The 17,908-nt window shown below is 44.4% G+C and overlaps 1 protein-coding gene across 1 annotated transcript; it reads right to left on the bottom strand.

Moving 5' to 3' along the window:
- Positions 1–90: 90 nt before the first annotated feature.
- Cad74a (cadherin 74A) lies at positions 91–17,833 on the bottom strand. Its single transcript, XM_076421520.1, has 14 exons — positions 17,693–17,833; positions 9,410–9,713; positions 8,468–8,739; positions 8,171–8,335; positions 7,320–7,758; positions 6,595–6,836; positions 5,993–6,517; positions 5,577–5,929; positions 5,252–5,466; positions 4,591–5,150; positions 4,193–4,501; positions 3,806–4,100; positions 1,552–3,196; positions 91–1,166 (listed from the first exon to the last, which is right to left on the bottom strand). The coding sequence occupies exons 2-14, from the start codon at positions 9,705–9,707 to the stop codon at positions 956–958; spliced, it is 5,529 nt and encodes a 1,842-aa protein (XP_076277635.1). The 5' UTR covers positions 9,708–9,713; positions 17,693–17,833; the 3' UTR covers positions 91–955.
- Between the last annotated feature and the right edge of the window lie 75 nt (positions 17,834–17,908).

Below are 17,908 nucleotides of genomic sequence, written 5' to 3'. Positions count from 1 at the left end.
AAGTGAGAAATTGATCAACTGTGAATATCAATGGGTTAAATATCAGCCTTTGTTAAACAGTAGGAGTTATAAAAGGTAAGAAAGCGTCAATTTTCTTACAAAGAAATGTACAGATTTATTTCGCCCTTAGACATTAAGTATATTACAAGAAAACGCCCGCATTTCTACGATATGTCGCGATCAGTATTAGTAACTTTCGAGTACGGTCTAAGAAATATACAATTCACGCGAGCTGATTTAAACTAAGAAATGCCGTCGTCGCGTGTTACACGTGTCGCCGTATTTTGGCACGAACATTGCAATCTTACGTTATAGCACCATTCGTCGACTTCGTTGCACGATTCGATCTCGTGACTTCTTCCACGATACTATTCAATTCTCATTCTCGAACAGCTATAATACAATTTATGGACGACGTATTTACGATCCTCTCGTCTTCACTGACTCGCAAGCGCAGTCCAACAGCTCCTATCAAACGCAACAGTACGAATCTCCGTTTTCCCTAACAGTAAATCTCACCGGTTTCAATGGCATAGTCTTTCGATTCCATTCATAGGATCTGTACAAGCTCCTAGCATAGCACTGTGAATATCAAACATGTTCGAAATCATGACAATATAAAATAACCATCCGGCATCTCTAAAAGACGCGCTCCGGTTAAATAATCGATAAAAATCGTCGCATTAACACGTCGCTAGACTTTCCTTTGATTTTCATGTGGTTGCAGTACTCTATTGAGTACCGATAAATAAATGACAGCACTGAGATCAATCATTCTCAACGTTTCTGCGATAATATTCAACTAATGCACCGTTTATGAAACTTCATCGTCTACTATATTCTCCAAGGGAGGAGACACAACTGCATAAAACAGCGGTCCAAAGTTCCATACAGTTGAATACGAGATAAATTCTTCACAGTTTCCCAAATCGCAACCTGAGGTAAGCGTCTTCTTTCATGTTCTTGATTCAAGTGTGCTAGGGTGGTACAGAGTTGTGTCTGCGCCCCACTCGTAAGGGCTTTCATGAGGACCCAGTGAAACCATGGTCCCTGGTCCAAGTGTAGTGTGGGACGCAGCGCTGACCATTCCGGGACCGGAAGAAACATAACTCAATGGCGGACGGGGCTGGTCTCGTAACCTCGCGTGCTTCACTTGACGTTTGTACCTGCAACCAAACCAAAAAGCATTCTCATTGAAGAAAGCTCTTGGAATCATCATAATAATAGTGCTTTAAAACCAAGTGACTTCAGAATCAGTGGTGCCAGAAATGCGCAACAAACAGTAACGTATCTATAATGAGATAGCAGAGCCCTGAGGCAGTTACATTGGCGGGAATGTACCGAAACAATCTTACCGGACAAAAAGACTCCAGGACGTGTCCTACGAGTTACAAAATATACGAAAATACACTTGTTATACATTCATTTCCTGCATCACTGTTCAGAATGTTCATTGAAGGAGGTTCTACACACAAACAAGCTGTACAGAGATTCGAAGTTCTCAAGAATGTTGTCGTTTAAAATTGCCAGTCCGTGACAAGAGACACTCACTTGGCATGCATGCAGCAAAGAGTGCAGCTCGAAATGACTGTAGCAACGCCAACAAGCACAGCGATCGCCAGGACCCACATCTGGGTCATCGAGGCATCAGCACGAGCCACCAACGCAGCGCAATGTTGCACCTTCTCAACATGATAAGCCCTGTAAACCTTTTTCAGCTCCTCGTTCCTAGGATCCGTAAGGAGCGCCTTCATTTCATCCAGGTCGTACGCTTCCTTGCCGACCATCTGGAAGCAGGAGCTGGTCGAAGAGAAGTCCAACGAATTATCCTCCTTCGAGTAGAACTGAGTGTCATAAACGTTGACGCTGATAGGCAGTGACAGAGCCTGTTGCACAGCCTTCTCAAAGTCCTCCAGGGTCTTCCTGACCTCCACTGGTGGTTTCGAGAAAACAAACTTTAACATATCCCTGTCACGAAGTAAGAAGATCCTCAATGTCATATTCGTCTCTCTTCCAGGTGTGACAGAATTGTTGGCAGAGACTATGATCTCCATGTAGCCGTCCGCGTAGCTGGACATGGATCCAGTTGTTCTTAGCTCGCCAGTCTGAAGATTCAAGGACAGCTGAGAGGGAATCTCTCGCTTGGACATGGAGGGATCAACGAGAGATGCGAAGGACGCTTTGCTCATGCTGTATCTGATCGGTAGGGCGTCAGAATCTGCATCGAAGGCCTCCAACGTGATCAGACTAGTATCAATTGGAACGTTTAACCGAACACCCAATGTGATGTTCTGCTTCTTGAACGTGGGCTTGTTGTCGTCGATGTCGAGGACTTTGATTAGAACTTGCCTCTCCGAGGGATCTTGCCGATTGTATGGTTTCGGGATGATGTCGGACTTCTTCGTGGAATACGGGAAACACTTCACTGTCAGCAAGTGGCGATCGATAGACTCTCGATCTAGACGACCGTTGGATTTAATCACAGCTGAGTTGTTTTCGAGACGCTCCACGACGAAGAGACCAGCTTCGTTTCCGTATACGATCGCGTAGTCGATCTTCCCGTTATCACCGATATCTTCATCGATGGCTTCTATCAATCCTACTTTCGTCCCCACTGGTTTCTCCTCGAAGATCGTTAGTTCTATCGGAGGACTATCCAGCGTCCTCTTGAAATGAGGCTTATGGTCGTCTATGTCGTTCACGATCACCTGCAGCACCCTAGTTGCCTGCTGAGGAGGATTACCTAGATCCTGAGCCACCAAAATTAACGTGTAACTATCTTTCTGTTCGCGATCAAGCAATTTTCTCGTGGTTATCAAACCAGTATCGCTGTTTATTCTGAAGGCGCTGGCATCCTTGCCGAACTTCCCGTCTTCCAAGAACTTAAAGGTGATTTTACCGTTCGGGAGATTAGGATCGTCCGGATCTGACGCTACCACCTGGAACACTGGACTGCCGATCGTCGAGTTCTCGGCTACGTGAGCCACTTCTTCTAAAGTTGGTCTGATGAATAAAGGAACACCGTCGTTGCTGACCACGTCGCCGATGTACAAGATCAGAATTACGTCGCTGTACAACTCTGGCTCGCCGCCATCTTGAGCTCCTATTCGCATAAGGTAGGGCTCTGCTCTTCCTTTTCCCGTTAACGCCTTGGCAGAGAAAATCTCTCCCGTTGTATGATTTATTCTGAACAAGCCTGCAAAATATAATAAGTTGATGTTGTTGCTGGCTACTTGTAAAATATAAATCATTCGGGGAATAAAGTACAGTAAATGTTCTATAGATGCGACAATTTTTGTACGATAGTGAACTTAGTAATCTAATCTCGGCTCGGTATATCGGTGTGAACCACTACTAACGCGACGCGGAGAGTCGCAGTCGTCGACACAGTTCAAACGCCCGTGCGTCATCACAATGTAACACCAATATTTAATCTTCTTTATTTTTCATTATTTTTTTATGGAACTTTCAGCAATATATTCCTTGCATTTTTCTAATGCAAAATGATACCAAACACGATATAATTTCAACTGTATTTAGTGGTTTAATAGATGATGAGAGTTTCGAACGCAAGGAAGGACAGCGCATCAGAAAGAAAGAGACGCGGACAGTTGCCGTGGTCTCTCTACACGCGCTGTCCTTCTCTACGTTCGGCTTGGCCTTTGAAGCTCAAAAAATAGGTACCCATATGCGATAGATGCGAAGAAATCCCCCCGAGGCCTTTGCGTTTATAGAAAATTTACTGTAATATTGTTGATTTGGTTAGAAAGTCTTCAATGACGTCTGAATGAACCGAGTTGCTCACCGTTCGCTTCGCCCTCATCGATGATTTCGTAGTTAATCACCCCTCCTTTGCTTTCATCAGGATCGGTGGCAGTGATATTGATAACGCTGACACGTGGCGGAGCATTTTCCGGTATCACGGCGGTATAGAACTCCTGCTCGAACGTTGGAGCGTTATCGTTCACATCAAGAACGTCTATTGTCACCAAGGCTCTGGTGCTCCTTTGCTCTGCACCCCCTTGAGGCATGTCGGAAGCGACTACATAGAAACGTAGAACCGATTGTTTCTCTCTGTCCAGTGTCGTGTTGGCGGCAATCTATTAAGATTCATCGATGTGAGAAGCATACGAATACAAATCGTTTAACTTGCTTAGAGACGACCACGAAAGACATGAAAGAAATCGTTCACCTGAATATTTCCGCTAATCGGGTCCACTTCGAACAAGTTAGCGTTTTCACCAGTGATCGAGTACCTCACTTCACCAAATCCTCTTTTAATCTCTTCCTCAGTCGCGGAACTATCCATATCCGTCGCTTTAACGTTCAACACTATCTTCGAGGGCTTGGCAGACTCGAGGACAGAGATCTTGTAGTCATCTTGCGTGAAGATTGGACTGTTGTCATTACTGTCCTGCACTTCGACGATCACGTTAGCCTCGGACATCTTCCGCGTTATCTCGTAGTCCCTGGCTAGAGCTCGCACCTTGAAGCGGATGAACTGAAAAGAATGGGGTCATGAAATTCTCTGTATGAAATAAACAAGTCTTCCGGATATTCATTTCTCTGATGCACAGATCTCAACGATACCTTCTGATTAAGCGCTTCATAGTCCAATCTCTTGCTGAGAACAACATTTCCGCTTTGCACACCAACGTTGACGTATCCCTCATCGTCATCGTCCCTCACCAGCTCGAATCTCTGGACAGGGTATCCAGTGGTAGGTTCTTTAGCCGACAACATTAACAATGTCGTTCCAAGCGGTTGTTCCTCCGGCACAGAGATCTTGATGGTCGGATTATTGGGCGACCAGCCAGTATTCGAGAAAGTTGGATTGTCATCGCTGTAAGCTTGAATGTAAACAGTCACTTCGACTTTCGTGATCTGCGTCTTGGCATTGACCACAGCGTTCCAATCCTGCGCTTGAACCGTGAGAATGATCACAGCTGCCACTTGGTAGTCCAAGACACGGTTGACTGTGATCAGTCCAGTCGTAGAATTGATACGGAACGCAGTTTTGTAGTCGTAGGACGCTGTGTTCTTCAGTGCCACGCCTGTTTTGTCAACGGCTTTGATTGGCTCCACTAATGAGTACTCCAAATAGGCGTCCGAGTCGGGATCTGTAGCTGCTACCTTCAGGACAGGCTCACCTGCTCAGTCATCACAAAAAGATAGTAAACATTCAAGTGATCAATTAGCTACTGGAGAAGAGCCTCGAAGACTTTTAATTTAACAGCGATTGTTATCTTACCAATGCCAGCTCTCTCAGACACGTAAACGAGATACGTCGATTCGTTGAACATCGGCGGTTTATTGTTCACGTCGATCATGTTCACTGTGACGGTAGTAGTGGCAGTTTCCCTGACAGGCGTGCCAGAGTCTACGGCATAAACGATCACTTCGTATTTCTCGCCGCCAGTTTCCAGATCCAGACGAGCATCTGGAGACACAGTAATCACACCAGAGCTAAAACCATAGAAGTCCGTTTATCATCACAACGACATTTTCTTCGGAACAATCTATAAAATATCGTAATCGTTGCGCAAACGGGAGGAGTAGAACACTTTCGTCGTTACCTAGAGTTTATGACGAAATTGTCTTTAGCACCAGAAGCGATGTAATACTGCAACAAATTGTCCCTTCCATCAGGATCGTTAGCTACCACCCTAATCACTTCTGTTCCAGGCGAAGCGTTCTCCAACAGTCTCGCTCGATAACTGTTGGGCCCTGGTAGATTCGATTTGTAGTTTCCACGGAATATGGGCTTCTGATTTCCGGGCACGCCGACCCTGACGAGAAGCTCTGCTTCGGAGAACAATGGCGGCCGCCCGGCGTCCGTGGCTCGAATCACTAATTCGTAAATTCCTCTTTCAGTGTCTCCTGAACGGACTGGCTTCGACATTGTCACCTCGCCAGAGTCTGGGTTTATCTACCAAACGATTCAGCAAAATTTACATTCAATCAATAAAATTATTCTCATCTTTTCACATACCTTGAAGACATCGTTCGTCACGCTGTTATGCGAGCTGATGGAGTACGTCACTTTCCCATTACCCTGCGTGGGACCATCGACATCCGTAGCTCTGACAAACAACTGCGGATCGAAGCTGGTTGCATCTTCCCGAACAGTCCTGGAGAATTTCGACTGCTCGAAGACAGGTTTATTGTCGTTCACATCCTCCACATCTATCGTGACGATAGCAACGGCGACTCTTCCGCCGCCATCTCTGGCCTCTATCGTCAGCATGTACATATTGTCCGTCTCGAAATCTAGCTTTCCAGCGATGAAGATTCCGCCGGTTTTCGGGTCTGTCTTGAACTCGTCAGCTCCGAAACCATGGAGAGTGTAAGTCAATTCACCGAAAGAGCCACTGTCAGCGTCTGTAGCGATAACGTCACCTAGTTTGGTTCCTATCTTAGCGTCTTCGGAGACAAAAAATACGTAGTGCATCCGAGAGAACTTCGGGCTGTGGTCGTTTGCGTCTAGCAGACGTATGTGGACTCTGCATGTGGCTACCTGGAAGTTAGTTCAAAGTGATTTAGAAGAAGAATGCCATGATCGCGTCAACACACGATTTAAGAATGGGTTATTACCACTTTGTCGGCGACGAGTGCGACTACTTCGAATTCAAGCTCTCTTTTCGCAGGATCATCCACGTCATAGTCCAAAACCTCGACGTCCTTCGCCTTGATCACAACTGGAACTCTACCTTGAGCTTGCTTCGGGCTGACGACGAAGGCTTCGCTGATTCCAGGATATCCTGGCACATCCCTCAGGGATAATGTGTACTTTGCGTTCTCGCCGACGTCGCCGTCGCTCACGATCATGTTGAGACCTGCAAATCAAATGTCGCTATAGAAATTCTGTATAGGGTAAACTGTACTATTGCTGGCATTGCACTAGTTTTAAGTTATTTCTACATATTAAGCTGACGATATTAGTTCAGACGTAAATTATACATTATACATGCAGTACAAACTATTTCCATTATTTATCTTTATTTAGTTAATAATTCCTATTCAGTTTTTCCTTGCCAATAACTGATACATGTTGTGCCAATAACTGTACCAAATGTGCCAATGACTGTACTATTTGTCTTACGATTGTTATTCAATGAATATATTTTATAATAAACGATTTATGACTCTAAAAACTGTTTTATTTTGTAGAAAAATGTGTATTAGCTTATACTAATAGCAAGTTAAGCTCGTTTAAACATTACAAAAAAAGATTTTTACTAAGATTTTGGCTTAAGGTGCCAATCATTGTACAATTTACCCTACAATAAAATAATTGTCCCGGTAATGCGATACTTCACCTGGCAATGGAGTGTTCACCCCAATATCCTCGGAGATCATCACGTCGAACGATTTCTCGTTGAAAACAGGCACAAGGTCGTCGACGTCAGTGACAACAATGGTAACAATAGAGGTGGCGGTGTCCGCTGGTATTTCGTTGTTGATGAGCTCCGTAGCTTTCACCTGGAAGCTGTAAATCCCGCCGTTCTGCAAAATCCTGGGGTCCTCTCTGTCGAGGGACACGTTGGCAGTGACGAGTTTACCGACGGTGATGTCGCCTTCGCGCGATACTTCTAGATCGAAGTGTCCTTCAACATCCTCTTCAAGGGTGAGCAGCAAGGCTCTTGGCTCCCCTGTATCGCCGTCACGAGCTCTTACAGTTAGGATCGTCTGACCGGGTGGCGTGTTCTCCGGAAGCGCTGCGCTGTACGGCGCGTTCAGGAACACGGGTGGTTGATCCTGAAAACGACATTTTTCCGACTGTTAGGTTTTTTCCTTGTTACGTAAGCATGTACGAATACGTAAGAATTTGAATGGATCTATCCCCAGTTGCCGTGAAATCAGCCAAAACTAATGGCACGCTCCGATCCGTGGATCCGGAGCACGAACTCCTATTCGTCCGGCATCGCGCGATTAATTAGCAATGCGTAACCGTTGCTTAACGAGGGATTTCACGGATTAATAAGGTTACAGGAAACGCAGAGATGCGCTTCACCGTCTTGGGGTGAAAGTAACGCTTGTTCGGAAACGGAGTCACTAGGTAACGCGGTATTTTCCGGCCGGCTTTAGCATGTGCCATCTTGTTAACCGATACTGGCCGATCGGGATGGATGTACAGTTACATCGGCTACGGTCGAGACCTACTTCTTACCTGTACGTCGAGAACGTCGACGGCCACGGTTGCTCTAGCTTGTAGCACCTTCGTCGCGTCGCTGGCACCGTCCATAGCCAGCAGATTGATCAGGTACGAATTTCTGCGCTCGTAATCGAGCGGCTTCGCGAGCGTAATCTGCACGTCGTACTTCCCCTCCGCCAGCTAAACCGTATACAATCGAAATTCAAACTGAGCACAGATAAAATGAACAACATATTTTTGTAATTTCAATAATCGTGAAAGGAGAAGTTATTTCGACCGGTCCGGTGTTGCAGAATATTGTCGGCGCGTTACCTTTTCCGTGGAAACGTTGAAGACATCGCAGACATCGTCGTCCCGCGACGCCGAGACACATTCCACGTGAACATCCGCGTTTACGCCACCGTCGAGATCGGTGATAGTGATCGTGCCAGGAGGAACTAACAGGCCACCCACGTGAGCACTTTCCGGCACCCTGGCCGCATAAGGCCTGCCATGATAGACCGGTGGATTATCGTTTTCATCCAGCACGGCGATCTCACGACGAAGGGACACGGTGTTCGGCTCCGATCCAGCGATCCCTTCGTCTGGAAAAGTAATCGCCAATTACTACCGCCTATCAAATGAATCCACTTGAACCGTTACACTTCCTTCTCCCAGTACTTCTCGTTGACGGAAGTACCAATTAAAACACAACCTATTCGCGATTCACGCAAAATTGTAAACTAGAGGAACAAGATTAAATTAATTTTCGAAAATCGATATTTGCAAACAGATCTATTGGGTTAGCAAGAAAGCATTTTCGGTATTTTAATCTTTTTATTTAGGCAATGAATTTGAATGAATAGGATATTTTCTCTTCTGTTCGATGATCTTTTGCGAAAAAGAATAAATAAGAAAATATTTCATTGGTTAAAGTTCAACGCTTGAATAAAGAAATTCGGTTACCGAAACTTTCTTGCCAACCAATTTACAAATTAGATAACACAATAATCTTAGAAATGAGAGATTCGCAGTTTCAGTTTTATTTCAAATTTTTAGAATAAGGTATATTTTTAGCACAGGTATGTTTCTAGCAATTGTACGAAAGTTTGTAAAAATGGGGCTGACATAATCGAGTAACCACCGTACCATGAACCGGTGTGCTAGGAAATGACGCGTGTATAGAATTTGTCTATTGGCCTAGATATCGGCGATTACCCATTGATATTCCAGCGTAACAGCGTAACGGGACACCAATAAAAGCAACATAGTTACCCGTTATGCTGATGATGACTTCGATCAGGTCTTGCGTCTCCCTGTCTAGCGGTTTTCTCAGAACGACGACGCCGGTGTCCCGATTCACGGTGAAATACTCGCCACTGATGGAGTAGTGCAACCTAGAATCTTCAGGGTCCTCTCCTTGGAGCTTGTAGACAGGTGCGCCAGGAGGTGTGCCTTCCGACACCGCTAACCTGGCCATGTCGCCACCTTGCACGAAATGCGGTGCTCGGTTGATCACCTGACCCCATGACGAAGACCATGTGAAGAGCGTAAACAGCAGAATCGTCCACATCGTCACCTAACAAAATAAAATCGTGCTATACTTTATATTATTAAACAAACATTCTTCTGAATATATTAACAATCCTTCATGAGATGCATGCAACATCTTTTGCGAAACTAAGTACATATTTTTTAAAAGTCACTAGGTGTACTTCAAAGGATAAATTATTTATTAAATTGTGCACGTAGGTGAACAATAACAACCACATGGGGCACCTGACAGGTACTTCGTCAAAATGTGCAACCAGTTGTGTAAACGATGTCGCATTATCGCCAGAAATATGCAGCGCACACACTTCTCCATTCAAGTGTTCATTGAAATGCACTCGTAGTCCGATTAAAAATTATAATGCGGTATATTTACGCTTATACACATGCGTGGCACACACACCGGTTACTATCAACACAGCTATTACATCAAGGAAGGATTACGACAGTTGGAAACTCAAAATGGAGGTGCGTGTAGTAGGCACAGTGCACTGACCTCCCGGTAACTTTCATTAGGGTAAATTGGAGCAGAGCGATTAAGAAAAAGTTTTACTTATCAAACTGAGCTCTCTCTTGCGTGACAAACGAACGCTTCCTATATTAGAGCCCGTCACGATTCCGTTCACTTCCGGTCATCGAAACCGGCGTGTCTTGAACGCGAATTGTATTATACTACTTTGGAGGGCATTGGATGTTAGGATGAATAGCCGCTACAACAACGTAACACGTGGAATTATTGACTGGGAACGAAATAACCTTTCACGGCTTGCATAGTACGCGATCCTCTTCTAAATAAAATCGCAGCGTGATCATTCGTTGGGCAACGAGGAATCTCTGTGCCGAACTTTTCCTCAACACGATTTCACTTCTAAAAACGTCAAAACTCTCTGAAGTCTTAAACAAAGTTACACAAAGAACAAATACCAAGAAAGCCGTATATTGGCGATGAAGATATTTTAACCAATAACCACATTAACTCTTTCATCAACTAAAATAACTGAACTGTAAAAATCTAGAAACGTATCGATGCCTTGTTGCAGAGTTGGGCAAAATGTAATTTCAATTACAATTACAATTACTTACCAATTACAAGTAATTGTAATTGGTAGTTGCAATTACAACATTAATTAGATACCTACTCAATGGAAATGTCTAAAAAGAACAAACAAAAACTATATGTTAGGAAATATTTATTATTCACTAAATATTTATTTGTAGCTAATTATTTGATATTTCACAAAATCGATTACCATTACTTTTCAAAATGACCCTCATTTCAAAGTTGGAGTCGGATAATATATAACATATGCTTCTTGTTTTTCCTTTTTAGACATTTCCATTGAGTAGGTATCTAATTACTTTTTTTAAGTTCCATTTTGGCGTTAAGTAATTGCAACTGCTAATTACAATTACTTGTAATTGCATTAAAATTGCACATATAATTGAAGATGTAATTAAATACTCATGTAATTAATTACTGCCCAACTCTGCCTTGTTGTTCTTAACATTGTTATTTTTACTCTCACTACAGTAGTAATTTAATTGTGAATTATCTTTGCAAACGCTTATGGCGTTAAGCTTTTGAACGCTCCAAGAAGTACAAGGATCCAACATACTATAACTTGCTCCGTCGAGCACAAGAAATCAACATCTTCAATGCTTCATATTGATTTCATTTCTATGCAGCCCTGATACGTGGTAGTAAAATGAAGTTTATGATCGCTTACTGTTGTCCTCAAGTTGTCTATTCGAATGTGTAACGGTATAGAAGTCTGCAGTTTGAACGCAACCTGCTGGTTGTTCGATCATACATTAAGTTTTCGTATTCCACTTGAATTAAAGCGTGGAACGCATAAGATTTAAATAAACATCTACAAACAGAATATAATTCCCTACATCATTAATTTCCTCTAATAAATAATGATAAATGGTGTCAACTGCGGTTTCGGTCGATGTCACCGATTGTAAAAGAAGAAGAGGATGTAGGATAACGATACGAAAGGTGAAGAGACTACCATAATAAGCGGCCGCAAGTTTCTTGCTCGGACACGGGATCGACGCTCACGGCGCGGCGCGGCGGTTAACAGAAAAATGCAAGTTGCAAACCGCAGACGAGTGGGCCGGGAGGAAATGGCTAAACTCTGCGGAGGATGCAACGGTCTATCGAAGCCACCGGGTACCACCCATATAAAACGACTTCGTCGAGCCGCGTTCTTTTCTCTGACGCGAAAAGAAAAACCGCTTGGGGCGAGCCGATGCAACACGGCAATGCACCGCGTGCACCGGAGCGGCCGGGCCGCGCGCCGTCTGAATGACTTCCAGCGAGCGAGTGCGGTCAGTGAAAAGCCGTTAGAAATCAGATTCCATTTCAGGAGTTCGCGGAACTCTTCTCGAGATCCGTAAATTGAATTGTCCTGTTACACGGCCGACCGCTATTTATCTCCGCCCTCTTTCTTTTAAACACACTTTTGCACAAAGAAAGTCACCACTGCTTCTTGCCTACTCGAGCTACGCGGCATGCACTCCGAAAAGTGGAAAGCTGCTTCTGAATGGCTCCGCTGCTAATTGAGTCGTTCATTTATCAAATCCATCAACAGAATTAAAGAATGTCAATATATTTGAAGCTATTATAATCATTAATACTAAACCTACCGAGCAATAAAAGCGATTAACATATTTTAGTTTGCAAAAACGACGAGGCTGTATTTATTCAGATTTTCTGCAATTTTTACAACTATATGTGCTTGGATACAGAATTTTATCGAATCATTTTCCGCGTGGGTAACTTCATAATTTCAATAATTATGAAATGAAAAATATGGAACCGGTCGTCAGACCGGCAGTGATAGGTTTAATGTTAAACAGAGAAGTAACTTTTTATAATATTTGGTTTTCTGGTGATTACCGGAGCCTGTTTGTTATCATCAAAGACGTAGAATACACAATGAGATTATGTAATTCTAATTGGGAACCTGCGTGTACGTTTGTTTGATTTGGTGCATTCGCGTTTTTCGAGAGCCGGCGATGATTTATGGCGCTTGTTGGAGCAGTTACTAACGAGAAACAAGGCTGAGAAGTAATTTCAAGATCAAGTCGTGAAACTTCACGGGCCAATGGGCATCGTGCATTAGCGTTACGCAGATCTGTTACAATCCGCGCGCCGGTAACTTTCTAGTAGAGCCTCCGGACGGATTCCGAACAAACGTCTTGCACAACAGGCATCGGCTCGAGATAAACGCAGAACGCGTTCCACGCTATTCTACCTCCGCTCCGTCATAACTCTCACTCGAGACAGCCGTTCATATGGAATCAGAGCCACTCGACCGATTACATATTTTCCTGCTATACTTAAACCAACCAGCAACAATATTCAGACCGTGTTACCTCAGAATGCAGTTGGCTATTTGGAGCAAATCGCGAGATACATTATCCGATTGCTCGTTGGTCGACGATCGTTCGATACCCGGCTCGAAATTGAAAGGTTTATTTGCTTAACGATCCATTAATATTAATCTCTGATTTAGCTTCGACCATCCGTTCGGAATAACTTAACTTCATTTAGTGTAGGAATCTATGGCAGGAGCAAGTAGATCAATGGCGAGGCAGTAGAAACATTCAAAGAATTAAAAAATGCTGTTTTATAAGTTTTCATCGAGTCCCAGATTGGTTCGTTCCAAAGGTAATGTAAAAGTTAGACTATATGAAGAGAGAATTGGAGTCCTACGGTATAACTTGATCTTTTAAGGAGCTGTTTGTATTGTAAAATTTCAGCTGGTCGAGGAACGATCGTCGTAGTGCACTTTCTACGGAATTAGGAAGCGTTTAGCGTGCATTTGCATGGAGTTGTGGACAATGTTGAAACGACGCGTGAGAACTAATCATTCCGTTGAAAGGAAGGAACAATTACCGGGGGACAATTCTCCCGGCAGTTTCCTCGTGTTTTTGTGCATACCACTGGCCGACTTCCGTGTTGCGAAGCCTGTTATCAAGTATTGTCTTCGAGAAAGGTAATTATTAAGCGAGGGACATCAGTGGATACGCTAACGGGCTGTCGTTGTAGTAGAAACTCTACGTGGCTGCAAATAGTCAATCACTCTGTTACGCACTCGAGGAAGAATTCATTTCCACTGTGCAAATCTTTCTAAACACGCGACGGTGGAACGGCTCAGAATGTAACCGGTTCCAAATCTGTGAATAAAATCAATCCTTCAGAACGCTGCCAATGGTACCTTCGATACTCTGTATTTATTACCAAGCCTGGAGTTAAAGACAAGTTTATTTCATCTGTAAATGATTTTGCTACGTTAATATTAATATAAACATTGGTGCTCTGCTTCGCAATTTACTTGAAGCGAAAAGAAGTGGAAATTATTTAGAATGGTCGATTGCGCGGGAACAAAGCATCCCTGCTATGCTTTCTACATTCCATCGAATAATGTTTCAGCAGGGAGCTGCATTGCACAACAACGATGCTCGTTTGTTTACTTTCGTAAATTTTTACGAGACAGTGGTTTCACTATCCCCGGCTGTACGTAACGGTGTTCGGAATATTCATGGTAAAAATCGAGGAGGTTCGATGCCGGCGATAAGCGGGGCAATAATAGATTTTTGTAAATATTTATCGGCGCGGTTTGAGCGTAATCTGCAACAATAATTAGGCTCGCGCGGTCTCGGAGCGAGCGTGATTCCTGCCTCGGAGGCGCGCAACGCGGAAAACCACGTAGCGTTAAAATCCATGACGAGCAGCATGCTTGCACCGTAAGGATGCGCACACACGCACGTGAAATACCTTCGGTAGAGGTGGCAATTACCAGCAACCGAGTGTAAAATGATACAGCGGAATTGAGCGATGGATTCATCGCCGTTCTTCCGCACCAGGAAGAAACCCGAGGATTTCCTCGAGGAATATCGCGGATAATCAACCACCGATCGGAATCACAATAGACGAGTCGTTGCCTCCCGGGCGAACAATTAAGGAACGCTGTTTTAATGGCCGCGGCTGATTAAATGTGAAATATACTTCGATGCTTGGGGACTCTGATAATCCTATCCTGCATCGCGAGCGTAATGGCGAGAGCGCAATTTACTGTTCGAGCTTGAACCGCTTGAATTTCGGTGTGTACGCAATAATTGAGAAGATGCTCCTGATCGCAAGACGCGAATCTTCCACGGGAATCTTTCAATCAATTTCAACTGACAAAATTGACCGGGCCCATTAGGCTTAAGGAGAAAAGTAGGCTTTCGGTCATTAACGAATCGCACCCTCGTCCTCGATTTAAATAGACATGGCAGTTACTTCCAATCAGGCTCGAAACGGCCCGGAAATTGAATGATGGACGGACACGTTCGGCGAGATAGTCAAAACTGCATCGGGAATCCCCTGCCGAGAACGTATCGATGACTGTTGACGTTGCGCGTCGCAATCACGCGAAAATGAAATCACTCTGCTATACATAGATTACGCGCTCTAAGCAGAAACAGCACCCCGCTGGCATATGGAGAATTTATGGTTCGCGTAGATTGCGAATCCTGCGCGATTATTATTTCAACAGATTTCCAATTATGAATCGAACTTGTTTCCAGCAGATCTTGTAATATCAACATCTAGATGTACACCTTCCTGTACGGAATGTAATATTACAACAGCAAATTATATTCAATGTTATGCAGCGTTGCTCGATTAATAAGCAAGGTTCCGTTAAAGGCGTTTCGTTTGTTTATTGTGTTTTCGCCGCGCCGCGGAATTAATTTCTGTGCTATCTAGATAGAAAGCTTTTCTTCTCGCGCGCGATTGTGTTTATCGCGGGCCGTTTGTTCCCGCGAAGAAAAACTGCTGCGGGGCGCTGTGCAATAGAATTCGCTGAGGCAACGCATGGCAAAATGTGTCACGGGATAATGCATATTCGCGTCGCGAGTGTACGGTCGGATGTACTTCGACGGTTGAGAAGAAGTACGGTCGAAGCGATTTATTTCACGAGTTCAAGGTTGCAACACAAACGAAAAGATCTTCATGAAAATCATGATTCGCAAAGACAATTACGGCTTTGCACCTGTCGAAAAATTTCTGTCGGTTTAAACTACAAGAACGACACCATACGTTCGTGTTCTTTGAAACGAACGGTACCAGGAAGTACGACGGAGAGTTCTAAGGTGAATGATACATCTGCGAGAGATGTTATCGCGAAACGTGCGACATCCTGTCCGCCAAGGAAGTCGAGTAGCCGGTTGCAAAAAATGGCGAGCGAAGAAGAAGAGCGCAACGCGTGGCAGGACGCTGCTGGTTTTCTTAGTCATTCATCCTGGTATCACCTGGTCACACAGTGTCAGGATTCCAGGCGCGTAACGTAATGGCGTTGGGTCGTTTGGTGGGGAGGCACCATAACGGTTTTTTTTGCTTGCTCCCTCCTTCGCGCGCCGGCTTCTCCGTTTTCTGGGCTTCTCTCTGTTTCACCGCCTTTCCCGGCGATTAACGAGTCTAGGACGCCGGGTCCTCGTGCACGAGCGCCGCGGAACAGTTAGCCGCTCGTGTGCTCTTTTGCTTTCCAAGAGAAACTCGGATTCGCGAGAAGGTCCTACGCCACTGGAAGACCGGTAACAGCGGCGCGCGCGAAATCTCGCAGAAAGGCTGTTTCGAAACCGCCCGCGGCTGTCAATCGTCGATTACGAGCGGATTTATTTATCTATTCAACGTGTGGATCGTAAACTTTGCATCTCTCGCAGCGGAGGCTCTTCGAAAATCTATTATCAGAGATCGTCTTTAATTGTCGAGGATTAGCTACGCCATTGTTTACCTGTTGTATACAATTGTCTAGAAGAATCATGGGATCTTTTGAATTGTTCATCCCACAAGCAATGCAAATTTCATTCTACATATTTATTATAAATGCGTTATCACATGACATGATTGCAATCTTCGTGTATCAAAAGGACAAAGCTTCATTTTACCACGTTTTTATTAGCTCGCTTTCTTGTTTGTTTGTTTTTCTGTTTGTCTGTTTGTCTGTTCGGTGGCAAATTTTGCAATTGATTTTTTCATCTTACATCTCCATTTTCTGGAGTCACAATGAAGAATAAGATACCTGGTGCTTAAGAGGTAATAAACATCTGAGTGTAGCGACAATGATAAATAGAACAGAGAAACAAAATGGACGATGTGTGTGTGTGCCATCTGGACATTCGGCTCTCAAACTCTCAATGCCATAAAACCGACTGGATTTTCTGTCGGGGTCAAGGTTGCACACTCCAGGGTGGGGGGATTCGTGAATTCATCTATAATCTAGCAATTTGTCCGGGATTTTCCTGTTCCACGAACTTGACACCGGTTCTGCGAAGCCAGGACTTCGGCTAGCCCACTCGCGCCGGTCAGACTGGTTTCCGGCGGAGTGGTGAAAACGGTGACGGTAGTTCGGCAAGATCCGCGTGCTTCGAGGCATTGTCATTGTGCCATTACCAAGAATGCCAAGAACGGAGAGAATGTATCTTCGAAATAGAAATGACTGTATCGAACACACCTTAACATTGAATATCTCTGATCCCTCAAAAAAGAAAAATCAAATTCAAAGATCAACGAAGACCGAAGTTGGCTCCAGAGAAATGCGTGCGAAACAGCAAATAAATATCTAATGTCGCGCATCGAGATGTCGCAATTCCTCGCAGGTCAAGGAAATGCCAACAGGATACAGTTGCACTAACGCGACAACTCGCGGCGGACAGATTACGCTCAATATAAAAGGATTTCGTGTCGCAAGGCTAGACTAGCTGTTGAAAGGTGTCAGCTCCGAAGACGGAGTAACTAGTTTGAAACACCAATTAAATCGAACATCGCGACTTCTCGCCTAACGAACGTTCGAGTTGCTGTCCAGGTGTCCATCTGTCGAAACTCGGCTCCACGAGCATCCAAGATCCTCTCGCTCGAGCGAAATGATCTGGCGTTATAGTCCTGGTTTTTATTGTTCGCCGGATTTTTGCAATCACTCGCACAAGAACGATATCCTCCAAGGTCCTTACCTCATAAAGTCGGTTCAAGATCCTTCTTCCCCAGCAGCACAGTGTATCAACTCATCGCACCACGTGTATTTTTTTGTCGATCGCTGACTCTCCGGTACCGAGCACTTGCTTCTTAGTTCAAAGAACGTTCACGTATTCACTGAACCTCATGACGCACCGGCACACAGCTATCTGTACAACTATCCCCCCGGTTTCTCTATCCTCTCGGTTTCATGA

Source organism: Lasioglossum baleicum, chromosome 4 (assembly GCF_051020765.1).
Source record: "Lasioglossum baleicum chromosome 4, iyLasBale1, whole genome shotgun sequence".
NCBI classification, from domain to species: domain Eukaryota; kingdom Metazoa; phylum Arthropoda; class Insecta; order Hymenoptera; family Halictidae; genus Lasioglossum; species Lasioglossum baleicum.
Note: the sequence above shows the minus strand (reverse complement) of the source record. Positions and strands in the feature narration are given on the sequence as shown.